The 22,246-nt window shown below is 42.7% G+C and overlaps 1 protein-coding gene across 2 annotated transcripts in view; it reads right to left on the bottom strand.

The window, feature by feature from the left end:
• Nucleotides 1-20,584: 20,584 nt before the first annotated feature.
• RAB22A (RAB22A, member RAS oncogene family) overlaps nt 20,585-22,246 on the bottom strand; it is a 52,794-nt gene continuing 51,132 nt past the window's right edge. For both annotated transcript variants that reach the window (XM_023231995.2, XM_023231994.3), the window contains one exon: nt 20,585-22,104. In XM_023231995.2, the coding sequence (XP_023087763.1) occupies nt 22,007-22,104 (98 nt within the window). In that variant the 3' untranslated portion in view covers nt 20,585-22,006. The remainder of the gene's footprint in view (nt 22,105-22,246) is intronic.

The following is a 22,246-nucleotide window of genomic DNA, read 5'->3' as shown; positions in this document are numbered from 1 at the left end:
ACCTAAAGTACTGAGAAAACTAAATCACTTGTTCACAGGCTTCCACCGTTCCCCAGGACAAAAAATAAATAAAAAATAAAAATAAAAAACCAGCTTCGGGACTCAGCTTATCCCTAAGGGCTTAATCTTCCCTTCACTGCTTGGTTTCAGAACACTCCTTGTGCTGGCTCATCAATGCATTTAAAATATTTTAGCCAGCATGTGAGTCGTTTTGATGGGAAGGGTTACTCAGCATGTCTAATCCTCCATATTGCCAGAAACAGAAGTCACCAGAGTAAAGTTTTCATGTTAAAAACACTTCGTTGCACGCATGCCTCAGATCGTAGGTTCTCATACCATTTCCCCAGAAATGGAAACCAGGACTTTTTGGAAGTATGGATGATTCTTGGCCTGGGGTAAACTGAAGTAAACTGAAGTAAACTTGCAACATCTTGTATGGGTAGAAATTCAGGAAGTGCTCAAAAGATAAAACAATCGTAACATGTCAAAGGGACACCAACTGGAAGAGCTCCCGATGGCTGAAGCTGTCACAATTTGAATAACAAAATAAATAACATCGTATTGGATTATAACCCAAAGTAGAAAATAGGCCGGGTACAGTGGCTCACACCTGTAATCCCAACATTTTGAGAGATCAAGGCGGGAGGATCGCTTGAGCCCAGAAGTTCAAAATCAGCCTGGGCAACATAACAAGACTTTGTCTCTACAAAAATAAATATATAAACAAATCTCTACAAAAATAAATAAACAAATCAAAGTAGAAAATAAATATCCTAGGCCGGGCGCGGTCGCTCATGCCTGTAATCCCAGCACCCTGGAAGGCCGAGACGGGTGGATCACGAGGGCAGGAGATCGAGACCATCCTGCCTAACACGATGAAACCCCGTCTCTACTAAAAAATACAAAAAACTAGCCGGGTGTGGTGGCGGGCGCCTGTAGTCCCAGCTAGTCGGGAGGCGGAGGCAGGAGAATGGTGCAAACCCGGGAGGCAGAGCTTGCAGTGAGCCGAGATTGCGCCACTGCACTCCAGCCTGGGCGACAGAGTGAGACTTCCTCTCAAAAAAAAAAAAGAAAAGAAAAGAAAAGAAATATCCTTGAGTCTGTAATGACATAAATAAATGATTGAATAATAAATAGAGTAGAAATGACACATCTCCCATACAGAAAAATTGTCAATAATTGATGTTAGAGATACTCCTCCCTCCAGGACATGGAACATCACTTCCGCCCCTCAACCAAGGGCTGTACTTAGCGGCTTTCTTCCAAAGACTACAGGATGGAAAGTCGGGGGAAAAGCAACTTTAATAGCGGAGACTCTGGGGAGCCATTGGTAAGCCAGGTGATCAAGGTCAACATGGTTACTGATAAGTCCTGCTGAGAGGAAGTAGTCTTTTCTTTTTTTTTTTGAGACGGAGTCTCGCTCTGTCACCCAGGCTGGAGTGCAGTGGCCTGATCTCAGCTGACTGCAAGCTCCACCTCCCGGGTTCACGCCTTTCTCCCGCCTCAGCCTCCTGAGTAGCTGGGGCTACAGGCGCCCGCCACTACGCCCAGCTAATTTTTTTGTATTTTTAGTAAGATGGGGTTTCATTGTGTTAGCCAGATGGTCTCCATCTCCTGACCTCATGATCTGCCCGCCTCAGCCTCCCAAAGTGCTGGGATTATAGGTGTGAGCCACCGCGCCCAGCAATGGGAGGTACTCTTGATAGGATTTGATGAGACGTGCATTTCACCTTTGCGGTCTTCACCCCCAAAGCCCACCACCCCAGTCGAATCATAAGAAAAACATCAGAAAATCTTAAACTGAAGGACGTTCTATAAAACACCTGGCTAGTACTTCTCAAGGGCAAGGTCATAAAAAACAAGGGAAGTGTCAGAAGGTGTCACAGCTCAGAGGAGCCTAAGGAGGCATGACAAGTAAATGTAAGGTGGTAACCAGAAGCAAAGAAAGGACATTAGAGGAAAAACAGGAAATCTGCATAAAATATGGAGTTAACAATAATGTATTCATCATATTAACAATGGTTCATTAGTCGTGACAAATGTACCACACTAATGTATGTTAAGAATGGGGAAATTGGGTGTTGCATACATGGAAACTCTCTTTATTATCTTTGCAACTTTTCTGTAACTCCAAAAGTACTCTAAATAAAGGAAAAAAGTGCTATTCTAGAATTAAACTTGTTTAACATTTTTTAAATAGAATTTCCAACCTCCTATGTTGGTGTTCTCTGTAGGCCAAACTCCGATTGTTGCCCTCAGGCACTCAGACACTTTGGTCAACCAGAACGCACCATGCTGAACCGTGTTAAGGAAATGAGTGACTGTTGTCATCCTCTTCATCCCTTTTCCTCCTTTGGAAACAACGCCACCTCTGGCTATCCAAGTGCCCCGTCCTTCATGGCCTCAGTCACTTACTCATCACTCTCTTTTTCTCTTTCGTGCATTCATTCATCCAGGTTTTTAATAAAATTTGCAATCAGATTTTAATGGAATTTATGTATTTACTTCTAGTATTTATGTATTTAAATTGTTATTTATTATTTGCATTTCCTCAGCATCTACTGTGTGAGCCTCCAGTATTGGATGCATTTAGCGTCACTGTCTAGCGGGGGAATGTTGAAGAAAAACAAAATACTCACAGTCCGTGATAAACATGAAAATAGATGAGAAGAAAGCTATGAAGAGACAATTGACTTTGCTCTAGGGACTGAGAGAAAACTTAGAACCTCAGAGGATATTACAGAACAGTTTTGGGGAAAAAAAATCTCAAGAAAGATCTTGCCGGACAGAAAAAAAGGAAGGGTTCTCCCAGCCGAGGAACAACAGCTGCAAAGGTCGTGGCGTCTGTGGGCTGCGGGGGTCTGCATGGGGAAATGCAAGGGGATTAACAGCCCCTCACATGGACTGAGCTCCTGTTCTCCTGTTCTGGGTCCAGCACCTTATTAGCATGTGTTTTAGTTTCCTGTGGTTGCTGGAACAAATGACCACAAATGAAGTGGCTGAAAACAACACATATGTATGATCTTACAGTTCTGGAGGTCAGATATCCAAAACTGGGTCCCATAAGGCTAAAATTAAGGTAATGGTAGGGCTGTGTTCTGTCTGGAGGCTCTAGGAAAAACCCATTCCTTGCCTTTTCCAGCTTCTAGAGGTTACGCCCAGTCCTTGGCTCATGGCCACTTCCTCCATCTTCAAATCCAGCAGTGTAGCATCTTTGGTAGGTGTTTTTGTTTTGTTTTTTGTTTTGTTTTCTTTTTTTTTTTGAGACAGAATCTTGTTCTGTCGTCCAGGCTGGAATGCAGTGGCCCCATCACAGCTCACTGCAGTGTTGATTGTTCCCAGGCTCAAGCAATTCTCCCACCTCAGCCTCCCAAGAGACTACGGGTATATGTCATCACACCCAGCTTTTATTTTTATTTTTTATTGTAGAGAATGCACTAATAATAACAACAATTGCAGCTACCACTGGTCAAGTGCTCCATGCCAGGCACTGTTCTAAGAGCTGCGTGTGTATTCCTCATACAGTCTCACAACAAAGAGGTAGTAATATTATGATATTCTTTGGTGTACAAATGAGGACACTGAGGCACCAAGAGGTTTAGTAACTTGCCCCAGAGCAGTGAGAAGCCGGAGATGGAGGACCTAGATGAAATAGACCATGGGGCAGATGAGGGGACGTTGTTCAGAAGTGGGGGCCATGGTGAGAGAGTCGGGGGCATGGCTTATTTGTTAATTTTTTTTACCGTCTGTCTCCCAACTAGAGAGCCAGCTCCAGGAGTGATCCATCTCTGAACACTCTACCCTCTAGCAGCTGGCAAGGACTTGGAGCTTAACAAAGTCTCAATAAATGGAAGAATGAGTGAACAAATGAAGAAATGAATGAATGAATGAATGAAGAAATGAATGAAGATTCAGAATCACCAAGGGTTGAAGTTTCAGGGCAAGCTGACACACAGGATTTGTTAAAAACCCACTCAGAGAGCAGGTGGCTCATGCCTGTAATCCCAACATTTTGGGGGGCTGAGGTGGGAGGACTGCTTGAGTCCAGGGGTTCAAGACCAGCCTGGGGAACAAAGAGAGATCCTGTCTCTACAAAAAAATATGAAAATTAGCTGGGTATGGTGGTCCGCACCTTTGGTCCCAGCTACTCAGGAGGCTGAGGTGGGAGGATTGCTTGAGCCTGGGAGGCCAAGGCTGCAGTGAGCTGTGATCGCGCCACTCCACTCCAGCCTAGGCAACAGAGCGAGATCCTGTCTCAAAAACAAAAACAAACAAACAAACAAAAATCCCCACTCAGACCCAGTAGCTCAGAACCAGCCTGGATGGGGGATGGGGTAGTCATAGAACCAGGCACTCCCATATCTTTGCAAAAAAGGGTGCGATCATATTGCTAACCCTTGACCACGTTGAGGGAGACTCCTCCAGACTCGGGCAGGAGGAGTCTGGCAAGGCTGGCTCCTCAGCTGAGGGTCTCAGTAAACTAGGTGGCTGTCAGTCAGGATGGATGGAAGAAGGTTCATGCTTTCTCTCCTTGCCCCCAAGAGGCAAGCTCTCTCCCAAGGTCCCAAACACCTTGATTCTTCATTCTGGACTGTGAGCAACCAGGGAATGGATTTTCGGTCCCAATCTCTGTGCCTGGCATATAAAAGGTGCTCAATCAATGTTTGATGAATGAACGAAATAATGTAAGAATTTGAGGGGGCACGGTGGGAGGAATTTTTTCTGCTCCTTAGAACTTGTCCCCAATCACCCAGAAGACCACATTTGCATACAAATAATTGATATTCTAATTACAAATCATTTGTATTGATTTAGTAAGCAGATCCCCAAAGCATCTCTAGAAGATAATTAGATTCCACGCTTCTCAGGGGTAAGAACGGCGTATTTACCTCATTGTTCCCCCATGGCAGTGTGAGGCAGAAGAACTGTATGATAAATGTTTGATGAGGCAGTGAGTGAGCATGGTCTTAACTGTGGGGAAATTTTACAGGGTCCCCACAGATCATTTCCAGTGTGTTGAGGCAGTTGGGAGGGGGCAGGGGTTGTGTTTTGTTAGTGTGTATGTCAAATTTGCAAATCTCTCTTTTCTCCAAGCCCTAGTGATTTTCTACCTCACGGCCTTCATTCATTGAGCAGACATTTGTGGAGGGGCACAGGGGCAGAACACCGAGGACCCAGAGACAAAAGACACGCAGACCCCTGTCTCCCACTGTCTATCTAGGAGACAAAGCAGAGCAAGACAGAACCTTGAGTGACCCTGCCAAGGAGTGGCTGGGGACGAGGGCCTCAGACCTCTCCCTGTTGTTTCTGTCTGCCTATCCCCAGGTCACCCCAAAGAAATGACAATAATACATAAACATTAAAAAAGTATTATGCAACCAGTGAGTGACAGCATCATTGGAAAACTTTGTTGTTTTCATTGATCTGATTAGAAACCGTGCTTACTCTGCAAATGCAGCTTCAAATCCCCTCTTCCACTGTCCTTCCTACTATTCAGCCACCCCAGGGTGTCTGAGAAGAGAAACTGTGCAGCAGCCTCTGGTTGTCAGCATCAGAAAGCAAATACGAATCCCTGAATGCCAGAGCTAGAGAGGGGAGAGAGAAGGATGGGGCGGGGGGGAGAAGGAGGGAGAGAAAGAGATGGAGAAGGAGATGGGAGAGACAGAAGGAAAGAGAGACAGAGAGGGAGGGAGAGAGAAAGAGAGGAAGGGGGAGAAAAAGAAGGAGAGAGAGGGAGGGGGAGAGAGACAGGGAGGGAGAGTTGGGAGAGAGGGAGGAGTATATTATATATGGGGAGGGAGGAGAGAGGACGAAAGAGGGAGGAAGAGAGAGAGGGAAGAGGAAGAGACAGAAAGAGAGAGAGAAGGAGGAAGAGGGAGGGATAAGTGGGGAGAGAGAGAGCGATGGAGGAAAGGAGAGATGGAGGAGCAGAGACAGGGGAAGAGAGAGGGAGGAGAGAGAGGGAAAGAGAGAGGGAGGGGACAGGGACAGACGGAGAGACAGGGAGGGAGGAAGAGAGACAGAGAGAGGGATGTAATGTGGGGGTGCAGGGAAGACCATGGCATGGCATTGTAAGTTTCGGTTTCTCCATTTTCATTTTTCTGCTCCCCACTCCCAGGAATGCTTAGAGCCATAGATTATCAAGTGACTGTCACCACTTTGCTTTTGTATCTGCGGGAAAACCCCAAACAAGGGTGATTGCAATAGGTAAAGTACACACAGCGCTCTCCTGAAATCCAAACGATCGCAGCAGGCTCTGCCATTTTGTGCTGAGAAAGGAATGGATCTTTGCTATGACCCCTCTCTGTGCTGATCAGGCAGTAGGGAAATTATGGGCTCTGTAGACCGAAGGCCTGGGTCCCAACCTGCCCTTCACAGCGCTGTGACTCAGCAGATGTGTGGCCTCAGGCTGCTGGCAATGCCTTCCGAAGACCCCCAGGACACATCTATGGGGGAATAAATTCACCACCTGGGTACTTTGGGAGTGTGAAGCAGAGGGGGTTCTCTAAGAGGGGTCAGAAGAGACTCGGGGATTGGGGATAACGTTGGTGATTTCAGGGCAGGGGTCCAGGAAGTGAGCTTTACTCTGCATTAGGTGCTGTCGGGACCAAGACTTGGGGTCATACTGTGATTGCATCCACAAGGACTAGAGTGACGAAGTCCTGTTTATGTTTTGCCCCGCCATGGTCAGAGTGGCCTTGTGTGATGTCAGTGTCCTGTGACATTGCTGAAATTGTCTTGTGAAATTGTGGCCTTGTGTTGATGGCAGTGTCTCTTCGACAGGAGACAGGATACCAAGGCCAGCTGCGAGGGCCAGGCCAGCCTCTGGCTGATTCTCTCTTCCTCACTGTCTGAGCCTCGGCCACTTCCTCATCTGTATGGTGGGGATAATGGAAGTTCCTGCCTCTTCGGTCTGGGGAGGACTCAGTGAATGGATGCAAGTCAAGTTCTTGCTGCAGTGATGTTAGCTCTTATCACGAGGATGGCACGCTCATGGGTTCTCACATCACCAGGGATTTCAAGGAGGTCCCTAAATCGATCTCTTATGTCAGAATCTGGGGGTTGTGTGGTGTGTGAACCTGACAGCTCTTGTGTTCTCTGAGGCTGTTGTTGCAGCTGGCTGTGTCTGTCTTTGGGTACTTGGTGAAGGAAGTAAGTTCATCATGTAGTTGGGGTTGGTAAACCCCTTTTGTACCAATACCCCAAGTACATCCAGGAATTGGAGCACCAAAAACCGGTTCTTTATTTTTTATTTTATTTTTTTGAGACGGAGTCTCACTGTCACTCAGGCTGGAGTGCAGTGGCACAATCTCAGCTCACTGCAACCTCTGCTTCCTGGGTTCAAGCGATCCTGCCACCTCAGCCTCCTGAGTAGGTGGAATTACAAGTGTGCACCACCACGCCTGGCTAATTTTTGTAGTTTTAGTAGAGATGGTGTTTCACCATGTTGGCCAGGCTGGTCTCAAACTCCTGACCTCGAGTGATCAGCCCACCTCGGTCTCCCAAAATGCTGGTATTACCATGATACCAGTCACCACGATACGTGAGCCACCGTGCCCGGCCGAAAACAGGTTCTTCATGATCATTTTGAACTCTGTGAAGACATTCCCTCTCCTCCAATATTTCCATGCTTTTAAGTAAAAGCCTATGATTCTTTTTTTTTTTTTTTTTTTTTTGAGACGGAGTCTTGCTCTGTCACCCAGGCTGGAGTGCAGTGGCCGGATCTCAGCTCACTGCAAGCTCCGCCTCCCGGGTTCACGCCATTCTCCTGCCTCAGCCTCCTGAGTAGCTGGGACTACAGGCGCCCGCCACCACGCCCGGCTAGTTTTTTGTATTTTTTAGTAGAGACGGGGTTTCACCGTGTTAGCCAGGATGGTCTCGATCTCCTGACCTCATGATTCGCCCGTCTCGGCCTCCCAAAGTGCTGGGATTACAGGCTTGAGCCACCGCGCCCGGCCTAAGCCTATGATTCTTAATCTGCAGCAACTAGGAAAAGAAAAATGTCATAAATACTTTGTTATTTCCTCCTATGGGAAAGGTATCACCCAAAGAACCATCTCCCCATTTCTTCATTTCTCGAAATATTAATTAATTCCCTACTGGGGTCCTAATTTATTTGTCTTGTGATAGTGCATGGCACGTGGTAGGAGTCCTGAAACCCTGTCCTAGATTTTCATTTATTTATTCCTGGGAGTCTCAGATGTAGGACTTTGCAGTGGCAGGAATGTTTTAATGTTTGACAAAACAAATAATAAATGAGGATGGTTCAGCCTTTGAAAGCAGGTACCTGCGAGGGCAGGAATACAACCTTTGCCTGGCCTCAGCAGCTGCTGCACTCTCTGCAAAGTCTCCAGGGCGCCCCGCCACCTCAGCTGTCCTTGTGTTCCTTCCCAGCCTCTCTGCTCCCTGCTATGAGCATCATTTCTCTCGGTGAAACCCCTTTGAACCTATTATTCTCCTGCAGCTGGGGCTACAAGGAACCTTTTGTCTTTTTCTCATTTTACTTTGCAACTTAAGCCATTTTTCTTTTCTTCATTTCGTGTTTATATGTGTACATGCATGCATGTGTGGGTGTACTATTTTGAAATGACAGCATTATGAAAAATAAAGACAAGCGTTTATGTTTTTTAGGCTTTAATAGAAAAACAATAAAGAAGTCCCTAATGGACCCATGGCAAAAAAAAAGCAGACACTAAAATATACATGGTTTTGTACAAGCAGTTGTATGCGAAGGCTAATAATGGAATTTGTATATTACTGGTGCAATTAATAATATTGATTTATATAACCCGACTGCTTGCCCTCATTGGCTATTCACAGTAACCTCATAAAGTTTGCAACATTATCCTTTCGCAATGTAAAATCACACACCAAGTCACAGAAGAGGTAGGCAAAGTTCAAGTACATTCACTGACTCAGCAAGACTGAGGAATGTCTTCCATCTGGCCTTGAAGCCCCTTTTGATAAATAACCCCACCCGTCATTCATTCCAGAAACCATCCTAAATAAGTCCAATTTTATTCCACTTCTTGAAATGTTCTCTTCACAATTTCTGGATTTAAACTTAAACTGGCACATCCCTCCACTACATCGAATGCTGAAGAGCTTGTAGTTTTCTTTTTTTTCCTTTCCATACTGGCTGGGTTCTTCCTTCGATCAGGTGGCTGTTTTTTTTGGTGGGGGGGGAGACTTTGATATACACAATAATCATCTTCATACATGTACTGTAAGAGGCTTCAAAACTTGCTGTCCTTTCAGCACCCACAAGGTCGTTCACAGGTAGCTTATAAGAACTGCCACTTGAGGCCAGGTGCGGTGGCTCACGCCTGTAATCCCAGCACTTTGGAGGCCGAGGCGGGTGGATCATGAGGTCAGGAGATCGAGACCATCCTGGCTAACACAGTGAAACCCCGACTCTACTAAAAATACAAAAAAATTAGCCGGGCATGGTGGTAGGCGCCTGTAGTCCCAGCTACTTGGGAGGCTCAGGCAGGAGAATGGCATGAACCCAGGAGGCGGAGCTTGCAGTGAGCTGAGAGCACGCCACTGCACTGGAGCTGGGGCGACAGAGCGAGATTCTGTCTCAAAACAAACAAACAAACAAACAAACAAACACCTGCCACTTGGCCACCAACACTGCCCTCTCCTATTACCTTCAGAAGAAGTAATTTAAGAACAGGGAAAGAAACCCACAGGGATCTCAATTCTCTAATAAGAGGTTTATCATCTTGGAAATAGGAAATATAAAAATAAATCTAAGCAGGCAAAACATTCTTGGGATGGTTCATGATTCGAGGGCCTGGATATTAAGGACTGACTCAGATAGCAAACCGCCCAGCTGGCAGAGAGCTTTCACGTCACCCAGCCCAGTCTGTTGTCATGTTTATTTGTGTGTGTGTTTTAACTGTTGTGTGTTCTCATTTATATGCAAACAAGATATGACTTGACCTTATCACTTGAGCGGCTGATGGCAATTTTAATGCTGATGATAGTATACCACTGGAGCATATTCCATGCCCCAACGCTGTACATTCGCCTCTAATTTACATTCACAATCCCACAACTTTCTTCTTAAAAATGCCCTTTTTCTAACGGAGTGGAACCTTGCAGCTTTCCCATTATATTTTCCATATATTTTATTTAACAGAGGCCTGAAGGTTCATTCTGGGCTGAATATTAATAAAGAGAAATCTGACCCCCTTGTTCTGTTCCCACCCCTCTAACAGCAGTATCTGAGGTTCTATTATTTTCTTTCTTTCTTTCTTTTTTTTTTTTTGAGACGGAGTCTCGCTCTGTCACCCAGGCTGGAGTGCTGTGGCCGGATCTCAGCTCACTGCAAGCTCTGCCTCCCGGGTTCACGCCATTCTCTTGCCTCAGCCTCCTGGGTAGCTGGGACTACAGGCGCTGCCACCTCGCCCGGCTAGTTTTTTGTATTTTTTAGTAGAGACGGGGTTTCACCGTGTTAGCCAGGATGGTCTCAATCTCCTGACCTCGTGATCTGCCCGTCTCGGCCTCCCAGAGTGCTGGGATTACAGGCTTGAGTCACCGCGCCTGGCCAGGTTCTATTATTTTCAAGCACATTTCTCAAAATGTGGTCTGTGGATTTTTAGACTGTTTACTGGAAGATGCTGAGAAGTTGTGTTTAAAATTAAAAACAAAAACAAACAAAAAAACGCAAAAAGAGGTCTGATTAAGATCGTAATTAGCAAAGTGATTCATTTTGACCAGGTGCTCGCCGAAAGCTTTCTTTTTTCTCTTCTCTCTTGCAAGCTCCACTGGTGTTATAATGAAAAGCAGTAAGTAACACTCCCGGTGGGTAAATTCTAGAAGGCTGTTGAGGCTTGGCTTCCCAACCAACACTGACATTTTTAGTGGAGAATCATGTTTTTGGCCAGTATTATTATAAGCCAAACAACTGACAGATTTAAAAGGCTCTGTGTTTTATAGTTTACCATCTCAATGGAAATCTGCCTCTTAAATTCTAATGGAAAAAAAATCTGCAGTAAATTTTGAAGTTACTTAGAAATCTAGGTCCATAATTTAGTTCTTATATGCTCCAAGGCAAGCAGCTAGATGCTTGTGGAAAAATAAAGCAAGGCTGTTTTGTGTATGCATTTAAAACATCCCTGTTTGTTTTGGGTGTATGCTAATTTGTGTCTTCCTTTTTGGTGTCGTGATTCCCTTTTTCTTGGCAATAACAAATGGGACTGGCTTCTGCCATCGTACTATCTTGACGGTGTAGACTAATATTCTCCTCGTTTTTCCGAAGTGGGAGGCACCTGGATATTCTCCTTCTTAACAGGTATTATTTATGCTCCCTCCATCCCCTGTGGTCGAAGAGGATTTAGGGCAGCTTGAAAAGATACATATTAAATTTCAGAATGAAATGAATGTGTGCTATAAAGTTTTACACTTGCCCCAAATCTGGCTCTAAGGTTTTTACTGACCAAGCTAAATAGGGTGTGTGTGTGTGTGTGTGTGTGTGTGTGTGTATGTGTGTGTTTTTAAAGGAGAAAAATAAGACAAATGCAACTTCAGTGTATCTATTGAGCCAATGTTCATTAAGGATTTGAAGACAGGATTAGAGTGCAAGAGTTCCTGATTTTTTTTTTTTTTTTTTAAATATGAAAAAATTCGGCCGGGTGCAGTGGCTCACACCTGTAATCCCAGCACTTTGGGAGGCTGAGGTGGGTGGATCACGAGGTCAGGAGATCGAGACCATCCTGGCTAACACGGTGAAACCCCGTCTCTACTAAAAATACAAAAAATTAGCTGGGCATCGTGGCGGGCGCCTGTCGTCCCAGCTACTTGGGAGGCTGAGGCAGGAGAATGGCATGAATCTGGGAGGCGGAGCTCACAGTGAGCCGAGATCATGCCACTGCACTCCAGCCTGGGTGACAGAGTGAGATTCCATCTCAAAAAAAGATAAAATCCACACATACTCATGGTAAAAAATTTTAAAAGTACAGAAGTACGTATATAGGAGAAAGTGAAAACCAGGCAACAGTTCGCGTGGGCCAAGCCTCTCTTCTCAGAGGTAAGTTCTGTTAACAGCTTGGACTACAGATTTCCAGACTTTAAGAGCAGAAAAGAATAATATCAAGTGTTAGCAAGGATGCTGTACAACTACAATTCTTGCACACTGCTGGGGGGAGTTATATTGATATACCACTTTATTTTTATTTTTTGAGATAGTTTCACTCTTGTTGCCCAGGCTGGAGTGCAATGGTGTGATCTCGGCTCACTGCAACCTCCGCCTCCTGGGTTCGAGTGATTCTCCTGCCTCAGCCTCCCAAATACCTGGGATTACAGGAGCCTGCCACTATGCTTGGCTAATTTTTGTATTTTTAGTAGAGTCGGGGTTTTGCCATGTTGGTCACGCTGGTCTCGAACTCCTGACCTAAAGTGATCTATCCACCTTGGCCTCCCAAAATGTTGGGATTACAGGCATGAGCCACCACACCCAGCCAGATACACCATTTTAGAAAACTATCTACAAAAGCAAAAACAAATACATATTGAGAATGTGTGTGTATGTGTGTATTTCTCATGACCCAGTAATTCCACTCCCAGGCACACGACCAAGAGAAACCTGTACAAGCCTTTATACCAAAGATGTATGTAAGGTTCATTGTGGTACATTCTTAATGGCAAAAATCTGGAAATAATCCAATGCCTATCAATATAGACTAGATAAATCAATGGTGGTTTACTCACACAGTGGAATCCTACATAGCAGTAAGAATGAATGAGAATATACAACATACCATGTTGGGTGAAAGAAGCCAGACCCATGGAACCACATGGTATGTATATAAAGTTGAAACCAGCCAAAACTCATCAGTGATGTTAGAGAAGGAGCACAAGGTGGGGCATCTGAGGTGTGGCAGATGTCCCACTGTGTGATCTGAGGGCTGGTTATGTGGGTAACCTCTGTGAAATTTAATTGAGCTATACCCAAGATTCATGGCATTTTTTGTAGGTTTTATACTTAAAAACATGGAAAAAACAAAACAGCAAACCACCAAACTTATAGCAAAGTTATTTTCACTGAATCAGAAAATGATTATCAGGGAGACAGCTTACAAAAAAAAATTATGTGAGATGTTTATGCTTTGTTAATGCTGTGTTAAATGACAGCTATAGGTATCCCACCAAAACAGCCACATGTGATAAGCTTTTATTATCTTCCCTTTGTGAAGATAAAAGAAATACAGGTCAGAGAGGTTAAGGGCCTTGTCTAGGGCCACAAAGCCTGGAAAGATGCTCTGATGAGACTCAAATCCAAGCCTGTTTGTCTCAAGCCCTCTCTGGTTCCCTCACTTGAACTTGTAGGTACTCTTTGGCACAATTATACTGTACAGGCAAATGTGCTTCTACCTGAGAGGAACGGCAAAGAGAACACGGATGTGTGTGAGCCAGTGCTTCTGCTGGCAATGAAGGGTACTGGGGTTGCAGGGTTCAAGTCAGCACTGGGATGGAAAGACTAGCATCTTTGATGAAATCCCCAAAATAATAGAAGACAAGGGAAGACCTTTCTTCCATGATCTAGGGCACCACACCGTTCCTTTCTTCCAAGGGCAGCAAACTTCCCTCTAAATGCTCACTGGTGGCCTTGCTGACCTGCTTCTAGAACCCCCATCTTAACTACTGAAGAGCAAGGAGAGGGAGGAGTTGTGTAAGATAAGGATACGGGAAGCTGGGAAGCTTCAGATACCTTGGTACAAATAACGTGCTGCGCACCAGACACTACAGCTGTCAAAATTCTGGTACTTCAGTATGCAAAGGTCATTTAAAAACGACTTCAGAATATTTGGCTAAGAAGAACGTATCATGAGTAATATCACAAAGAGAAACCATTTGGGAGGCAAATATATATGTATTTGTAAACATAGCATTTTATTAACAAAAAGTTCACACCTTTCTTACAACAAAACAGTGATTTAGCATGTTATACTCTATAAAAGTGTATTATAGAATATTCAAGCTAAAACAATATTATTTAAAAGTATGGCAAATCAACTTTCATTTGCAAACTATCTACTATGAGCATAGGTATGAAAACAAAAATCTTACAACAAAAAACAAAAGGTCTAGTTTTCTTTTGTCAGCATCTATAAACAATACAGACATCATGTGGTTTATATACACTTAGGTCCAGCCCAAGGTTAAGACTGCAAAAATAAAGTCTTCAGACATCCACAGAAGCTTGGCAAACCACCACTGCAGCATTCCATTACAGGTAACCAGGCCATGTGTCATGCAGTACGGCCAAGACCATACATTTGGGCTGTTTATAATAGTGCTACAAAGCGGCCAAACGGTAAGCAACTGAATTTTACTTTCATAATAGATGCTATTATAAAAAGGCACAAATATCTTATTCCTTGCATCAGGTCTTGAAAAGGCATGACATTCTTAGGAGCAAGAGACTGCTGATAGGACGGCTTAGCTTTTGTTTTTTTTTGAAAAATGTCTAGGCTCATTGCTATCGCTGTTTTTCTTCAAGACTTTTGATTTGGACTTCTACACGCTTAACAAATGCTTTATTACAAATTCAGCGAAGTTCTGACCACTTATGTTAACTATCTTATTACCAATGGTAAAACAAAACAAAACAAAAAAACCAAAACCCATTTTGTCAACTGGCCGTGTTCCCAGGGTAAGGGAGTGCAGCTATTCTCTTTCTGAAGCACTGGAGTTCTTCACCTAACACTGGTCTTTGTGCTTCTTATTTTATTTGTTTTAATGCTCTGGCCGGTTTTCTTTTCCTTCAAAAATGTTAAACTAAGAGTTGTACATGTCTTTGAGGTCCCTGGGATATTTTGAGACCTGTATGGAATGTGTAATGGACTGAATGAGGGTAACTGGGATTTCCTTCGCCTCGCTTATCTTTCCTTTGTTCTGGGAATATTCTGATTCTTCTAGCTATTTTCAAATATACAATCAATTATTGTTAGATGCAGTCTCCCTACTGTAATATCGAATGCTCCAACTATTCCTTCTATCTAACTGTATTTCTATGCCCACGAATCAACTTCTGTACATCCCCCACCCCGGGCCTCTGCATTTCTGACAGTGCTTATTAAAAAAGCCCAGCTGGAGTGGTTGAGCAGCCCTTGTTGCTGTGGCCACGGAAGGCCGCAGGGGAAGGCGTATTACATATGTGGAGGAGGTGGCTGGGGCCGTGTGTCTCTAAGGGAGAGCCCACAGGAAAATGAATATAAAGGAAATAAAGCAAGAAGGCTGCTTCAATCAGAGATGGTAAGATGTAAATTCTTAAAAAGGTCAGAGGAATGATTGACAATTATGTGAGTGACTCACAAAGTGAAATGATGGAAAGACTGAACTGCATGAGAGTTAAAAAAAAAAAAAAATCTTTTCCAGGGCAATAAAGCTCTGTCTACACAGGATAACAAATGGTTTAAAACTGGAGCCACCACTCACGCCTGTAATCCCAGCATTTTGGGAGGCCGATGGAGGCGGATCATGAGGTCAGGAGTTCCAGACTAGTCTGACCAACATGGTGGAACCCTGTCTCTACTAAAAATACAAAAAATATTAGCCAGGCGTGGTGGCGGGCGCCTGTAATCCTAGCTGTTCAGGAGGCTGAGGCAGAAGAATTGCTTGAACCCGGAAGGCGGAGGTTGCAGTGAGCCGAGATCGCGCCACTGCACTCCAGCCTGGCGACAGAGCGAGACTCCATGTCACACACACACACAAAAGCCACCCATCAGTTGCTCTGACTAGCCAGCTGCCGATAATTCGCCCTGTAATGAACTGACCAGTCCCTCTCACATCACGTGCATGAGCCACGTTAAGATAGTTTCACAAACTCTAATGTCCTAAGTTCATATACAAAGTAAGTGAATATAAACAAATTCAAGTGCTGGCTTCAAAATTTTTCAGGAGTAAAACTGATTATTCAAGTATAAACTTAATTAAAGATTAATGGCCAAATGATACTAGGATTAAGCCCCAAAGCAAAGTCAAGCACCACCACGGGCATGGGCACAGGGACTGCTCACACCAGTGGGCCCCACTCTACTTGGGCGGCCAGTGGTCTCTGAACTGGCCTAGAGGAAGAGGTATGCCCAGTTATTCTACAATATGACGTTAGATGCTGTGGGGCTTTCCTTGACAATTTCAGTTCTAAGTAAAAATTATTGGCCCTGGGCCGGGCGCGGTGGCTCAAGCCTGTAATCCCAGCACTTTGGGAGGCCGAGACGGGCGGATCACGAGGTCAGGAGATCGAGACCATCCTGGCTAACACTGTGAAACCCCGTCTCTACTAAAAAATATAAAAAAACTAGCCGGGCGAGGTGGCGGGCGCCTGTAGTCCCAGCTACTTGGGAGGCTGAGGCAGGAGAATGGCGTAAACCTGGGAGGCGGAGCTTGCAGTGAGCTGAGACCGGCCACTGCACTCCAGCCCGGGCGACAGAGCGAGACTCCGTCTCAAAAAAAAAAAAAAAATTATTGGCCCTATGTGTGAAATGCTATTTTAAGGATGATTTCCTCTACAGTACTGCATTCAAAAGTTTCCCTAAATAATGAAAAGTTCCTCAATCCAGCAAAAAGTGGAATCAGTAAAATTGGCATGTTTTGTTTGTTAGATTATTAATGTCTACAACTTAAAACTATCAATTAAGAAAAGCCCTTTAAAAAAATCATTACTGGTTGGGCGTGGTGGCTCATGTCTGTAATCCCAGAACATTGGGAAGCAGAGGCAAGTGGATCACCTGAGGTCAGGAGTTTGAGACCAGCCTGGCCAACATGGTGAAACCCTGTCTCTACTAAAAATACAAAAATTAGCTGGGTATGGTGGTGCACGCCTGTAATACCAGCTACTCAGGAGGCTGAGGCAGGAGAATTGCTTGAACCCAGGAGACATAGGTTGCAGTCAGCTGAGATTGCGCCACTGCACACCAGCCTGGGCGACAGAGTGAGCCTCCATCTAAAAAAAGAAAACAAAAACAAAACAAAACAAAAAAAAATTGTTCCTATCTTGTGGCTTTTAATTGGCTGATAGGACTTTGGCACTTGAATTCTTGCTCGTGAAAATAATTTTGTTGTTGCAATTATGCATTTTGTGGAGCACTGGGCACCATACAGATCTGAAAATGAACTTGTAGTAAATTAAGCATTTTTTGTTAAATCTGTTAGACACCATGGTTTTAATTTCACCATCTACTAATGATACATCTTACTCTTACTATGTAAAATGTTCAATGTAATAAAAGGAATAGACGGAAGGTTTGGGAATTTTTTTTTTTTTAAAGCTTATGAATCCTTTTGTTTTGAAGCCAAAAATATTCTGGCCTGTCAATAATTGATTATACTCTAAAAGGAAAGAAAACAGATATTAGTTATTTCTGATGGTACAGACCATCAAATTAAACTTGATCTATGCTACTGGAAGTCCTTCTAGATTTGGAAAGTAAATCATTTTCCTATATGCTAAGAGAATTCTGAAAGACAGAAATATGAAGATTCTTGGTTCTATTTATTCACTTTCCACATCATGTCTAATGAAACTTCATCACAATTGGTCTCTCACTTATCGTTCTCTTAGACTGAAAAAATGGAGGCTCCTGAAAAATGTAATATCCTAATATTCTTTAGACTTTCATTTGCACATAAAACAGGACAAGTACCCCAGAATTCCATTAAAGTTTCTTTCAAACCGGATAATCAAATTGCCTGGATTTCTATTATTAGAAGTCAAGACAAGCAACTCCGCTGTCAAGAGAAATTGGCAGAGGTGGTTTCTTTAAGTTCTAGGCTAAATTCCACCCCCACCCCTTTTTTCTAAAACTATAAAACATAATGTTTATCTCATGGATAAATTTGTTTCTTACACTATTTTTTTAAATCATAGCATAGCAGGAGTTAAAACAAATATCCTAAACATCATCTTGAATCATTTAAAAATCCTTTTGATAAACCAAGCTAACTGGAGGCAGGTATATAGTTAACAGCTTGACCCCTGAAGGTACATTCCATTTCTTCCTTTAAAAAACATTAACTGTTAAGAGGTAGAAAATCTCTTGAAGTCAAACGGTAAAATTGTCCCTTTAAAACAAATGTAAATAATGACTTTTACAGGTTCGCTATCTAGTTTGTCATTGTCATTTAACTTTCATTACAGAGTTAGAAGGAATATTTATAGCCCAGTGAGGTTAGAGAGGAGAGCCAGCCTGAGTTTGTGCGCTGTCATTTCCCAAATGTTCTAGAGCGAGTACCGAGTATAGCTCAGTTAAGGAATTTCCAATACTTTTTCCCTGGAAGAAAAGGGTTTTCACAATACTTACACAGGTTCCTGCAGAGACATGTGGATGTTTAGGGGGGCTCATCTGCTACTTAGGCAACATACTGTCCAACTATATCTTACACTCTTAAGGGCCCATGAATCATGTCCTTGATGTATTCTGAAAGAATAAGTGAAAGTACCAAAAAGAATTCTGTAACTCACTCTTAGAATCTAAAAGATGCCTGTAACCATGAGCAAATGCCATTCCGAGCTGGAGGCTGACATGCCAATGAGTGCAGTGTCACTGGAATCTAAACTGCTTATTTTAACACAGTGCCCTACAAATACTGACATTTTGTTTTGACAGTTACAGGAAAGTTAGCTAAAGGATATTTTCATTATTATATTTCCCAGAGTTTAATTTGGAAGGCCTCCTAGACCAATTTTCCTCCTTGAGAACAGAAAAGAAATACATACAAGACTTAAAGAGAAGTTCTGAAATTAAAGGTGGTTTCCTTTCCTTTTAGATATTTAAGAATAAGAGGAATTGATAACTTCAAGAAGGACACCAGCCCACAGAGAGGAGGCCAGCCTCTAACAGAAAAGTCCTGATCCTTTCAGACATCCAGAAAGCGTGTGCATAATGGGAAACAGGCACTTCAAACAGCATCATCAACGGTCACAAGAAAATAAGTTACTTTGAAAAGAACTACATCTTTCAGCTGCTTCGTGTAAAACTTATCCTGACTGAGGCTGACAAGCAGGTGACGGACGCTTAATCATAATCTTACTTTATGTTCTTTTAATCACCAGATGATAGTTAATTAGTTATCATAGAATCAGAAGAACACTTGTATGAAAGGAGAGTTCTGGAGACCATTGGTTTCTAGGATTGGACATCTGCAAAGAGCTTATTTCAATTTCTCTGAAAAGAATCAACATACAGTAGCAGCTAATTAATAATTTTTCTCTTCTGTTCAGTCCTGAGAGTTTTAAAAAATGGCCCCGTATCGTAAAAAAACCAAAAAATGTTTATAGATGGGCATATGTCTCAATTCCTTTGAAATCTAGCCTCTTCTCCATAATAAATTATTATAAAGAAAATATGAAATGTGTATTAGATCATTGCTTAGTCAGGTTAATAATCCAAAATGTGTTCAAAATAAAACACTGCTTCTGACTTTAATATTCATCTTTGCAATTTAGAAGAAAATGAAATAAGTAAAAACATTTTTTTCCTGCTTTCACAGAGTATGGATTATGGATCTGAGACAGCAATTTTTTGTTATTGTTGTTGCTAAGCATTAAAAGGATATTACATGAGAAACAGTGCTGAGTCAACTTCTTAGACAGACTGATGAAAATGAGGGAAGAGGCCTGAAAAATGCATTAAGTACAAGCTTCATATCACTCATTCTGTTAATAAAACATGTGGCTACAATAAAACAGAATCACACCCTACATATGGGAGGGAGTGTGAGAAATCATGAAATCAGCAAAGGGCTGATGAGATGGACCCACACTGGGCTTGGTACAGTAAAACATCACAGTAATATCAGAGACATCCAGACGCCTCACCAGTTAAGATGAGCTCAGAAGACCTTGCCTTTTTCCATGCACCGAGATACCATACAATCACCAACAGCTACTGCTGGGTTTGGTGGAAAAAATGTGAAGGTCATAGATTTGCATCATCTTTCGGTAAAATAAGACAGAAAGGGTCGCACATGCTTTGCCTCTTCGGTAATGAGTCAAGCAACCTGTTTTTATTTTGTTGTCATGGAGATAGAGGCCCAGCAGTGGGAATTCTAGAGACACACTAGGGTGGTGCCCAGATGCCTGGGATCCACCTGGATGTATACAGAAGAAAGTCAAACTACTTCCAGGTGGAAAGCGCCTGGCCCTGGGAATCACATGGCTTCTCTAGGAGCTTGCTAATTTAGCACTGGGGAGGAAGCAAAATCCTAGGGGAATGGAGCATCCCTGTGTCTTTTAAACAAAACGAAGTTAGAATTTTTACTAACGACATTCTTTCTATATGATTTCAGAAGATAAAAAAACAATTCCAAATTCTTAAGATATACAACAGGGAAAAAGGAATTGTTTTTTACTTAATCTGAATTATAATTTTCCCATTAAAATCCATCCATATTAAGTGGGGGGCACAAAATAATAACAATTATTTTTGAAAGTTTCAGCTGTTCAGTTTAAGGATAGCTCTGAAAATACAATTTAGTTTGAAATTCAAGCTGTTTCATTTCCTATTAAATCTTGTAAATTTCCTTCCCCTACAATACTCAGGTTGGAAGGGTGCCAAATTAGACCAGGAACAAATTTTCACCAACTTCACTTCAATGCTTTATTTTTAGATTATATTAAAAACCTTATTAGGCTCCCTGAGGGAAAAGAGTGTTAACCACTAACAGAGGCAGGCAAAAATAAAGGAAACAAAAAGATAAGCTAAATTGTGAACAAGGAAAGCTCCTCAGTTGGTCTGAGGATGCTGTACAAGCTAAAAGAAACTTATTACCAAGACCAGGTAAATGACTTGGGGTTGGAGCTTCATCTTTGACCCTCAGGCTAGTAAGGACTAGTCAGGTTTGTCAAAGTGGCATATGTCTTCATTACGATTTCCAGATGGGATCTGGTGGAAGGCGGGTGGGTAGAAGGGAAGGCAGACTGTAACCTTTAAAGACTGTATACCTTTATACAATACCAATGTGCCTGAGTCTCCCGTTAACAGGCTGAAAACTGGGCAGGCATACGCAAGACTGGGTGCAAGATTCAATTGAATGTCAAATGAAACTTAGAATTTATTAATGTATTTACATAATTTATAATCTTTAAGCAATGGCCTCATAAATATAGACTACAACTTTTACATATGCTAAGCAACAGATACTTGCTTTTCCCCACCAAAATACTTGGGTTAAAAAACAATTGACAGCATTTACACCACCTTCTTCACTTCCTCTCTTCTTTCTTTTTAAACCATTGCTAGTCAGTTCAGAACATATGTAATTCAATTTATTCTGGGCAGCTTCTCTACCATCACCATCTTGATCATGAGAGCTTATTTAAAAAGGTGCCAATAACGTGTTTGGTGGCACACACCATGACAAGGTCAGAAGCAAACCCAGGGTGAGCTAGGCATCTGCTGCTATCATTGTTAATTTACTGTACGTATCCTAGGCTAACATGTTCAATGAAAAGTGCTTTAGAGATGGCAGAAATGAAATCATTTCCATCAGTCCTATAAATAACCCATTTTAGCTTCAGATAATAATTGTCCTCCCTCCACTTAAACTATCCTACTACATTTTAAACGATACAACTCCCTCTAACAGTGGTAACAGAAACCAAGGAAATTATAATCTCCACAAGGTCTTTTCTTCCCTTAAGAACCATGAAAGTGCTAATTTTCCCTTTACAAATGTTACATAAAATCTTGATTACAAAACTACTCAACAACTTAATCCTACCATCCATAAAGTTATACGTTCCTTTTCAGCAAGGTCAAAAGCCAACGATGTAGTCCCTTTGTACACTAGAGATTCTTTACATAATAGAAGTTCACAGACTAAAATATCATTGCTGCAGTCTTTGGAGAACAGAACTGGTCAATTTCCGTGAATCCTTTTTGTATGGAGAAGACTCAAGACTGGCTAGATGAAAACTGGTGGTAGGGACCCCAGTCCTCCTGTTAACTTTCAGGACCACCTACTTCATCATCAAGTCTGAGAGGCTGAGGTTCGGTCAGCAGCAGCTCCGCTTTGGCTCTGAAGGCTGTCTTCGGAGTTTGAAGCCCTTACCGCCAGATGGCGGGTTGGCGTCAGTGGATGGAATTCTTCGACCTAAACCAAGATGAGAAGAGGGAAGGGAGTGAGCTTTAACTTTCTCAGACACAACAATTTTGCAGATGCAATTTGACAGGTTTCACTGAAGTTTCAAAAAAAAAAAAAAGTTTAATAAACTTTTTATACTCAAATAATTTTA

The sequence above is a fragment of the Piliocolobus tephrosceles genome, chromosome 20, assembly GCF_002776525.5.
Source record: "Piliocolobus tephrosceles isolate RC106 chromosome 20, ASM277652v3, whole genome shotgun sequence".
Taxonomy (NCBI): domain Eukaryota; kingdom Metazoa; phylum Chordata; class Mammalia; order Primates; family Cercopithecidae; genus Piliocolobus; species Piliocolobus tephrosceles.
Note: the sequence above shows the minus strand (reverse complement) of the source record. Positions and strands in the feature narration are given on the sequence as shown.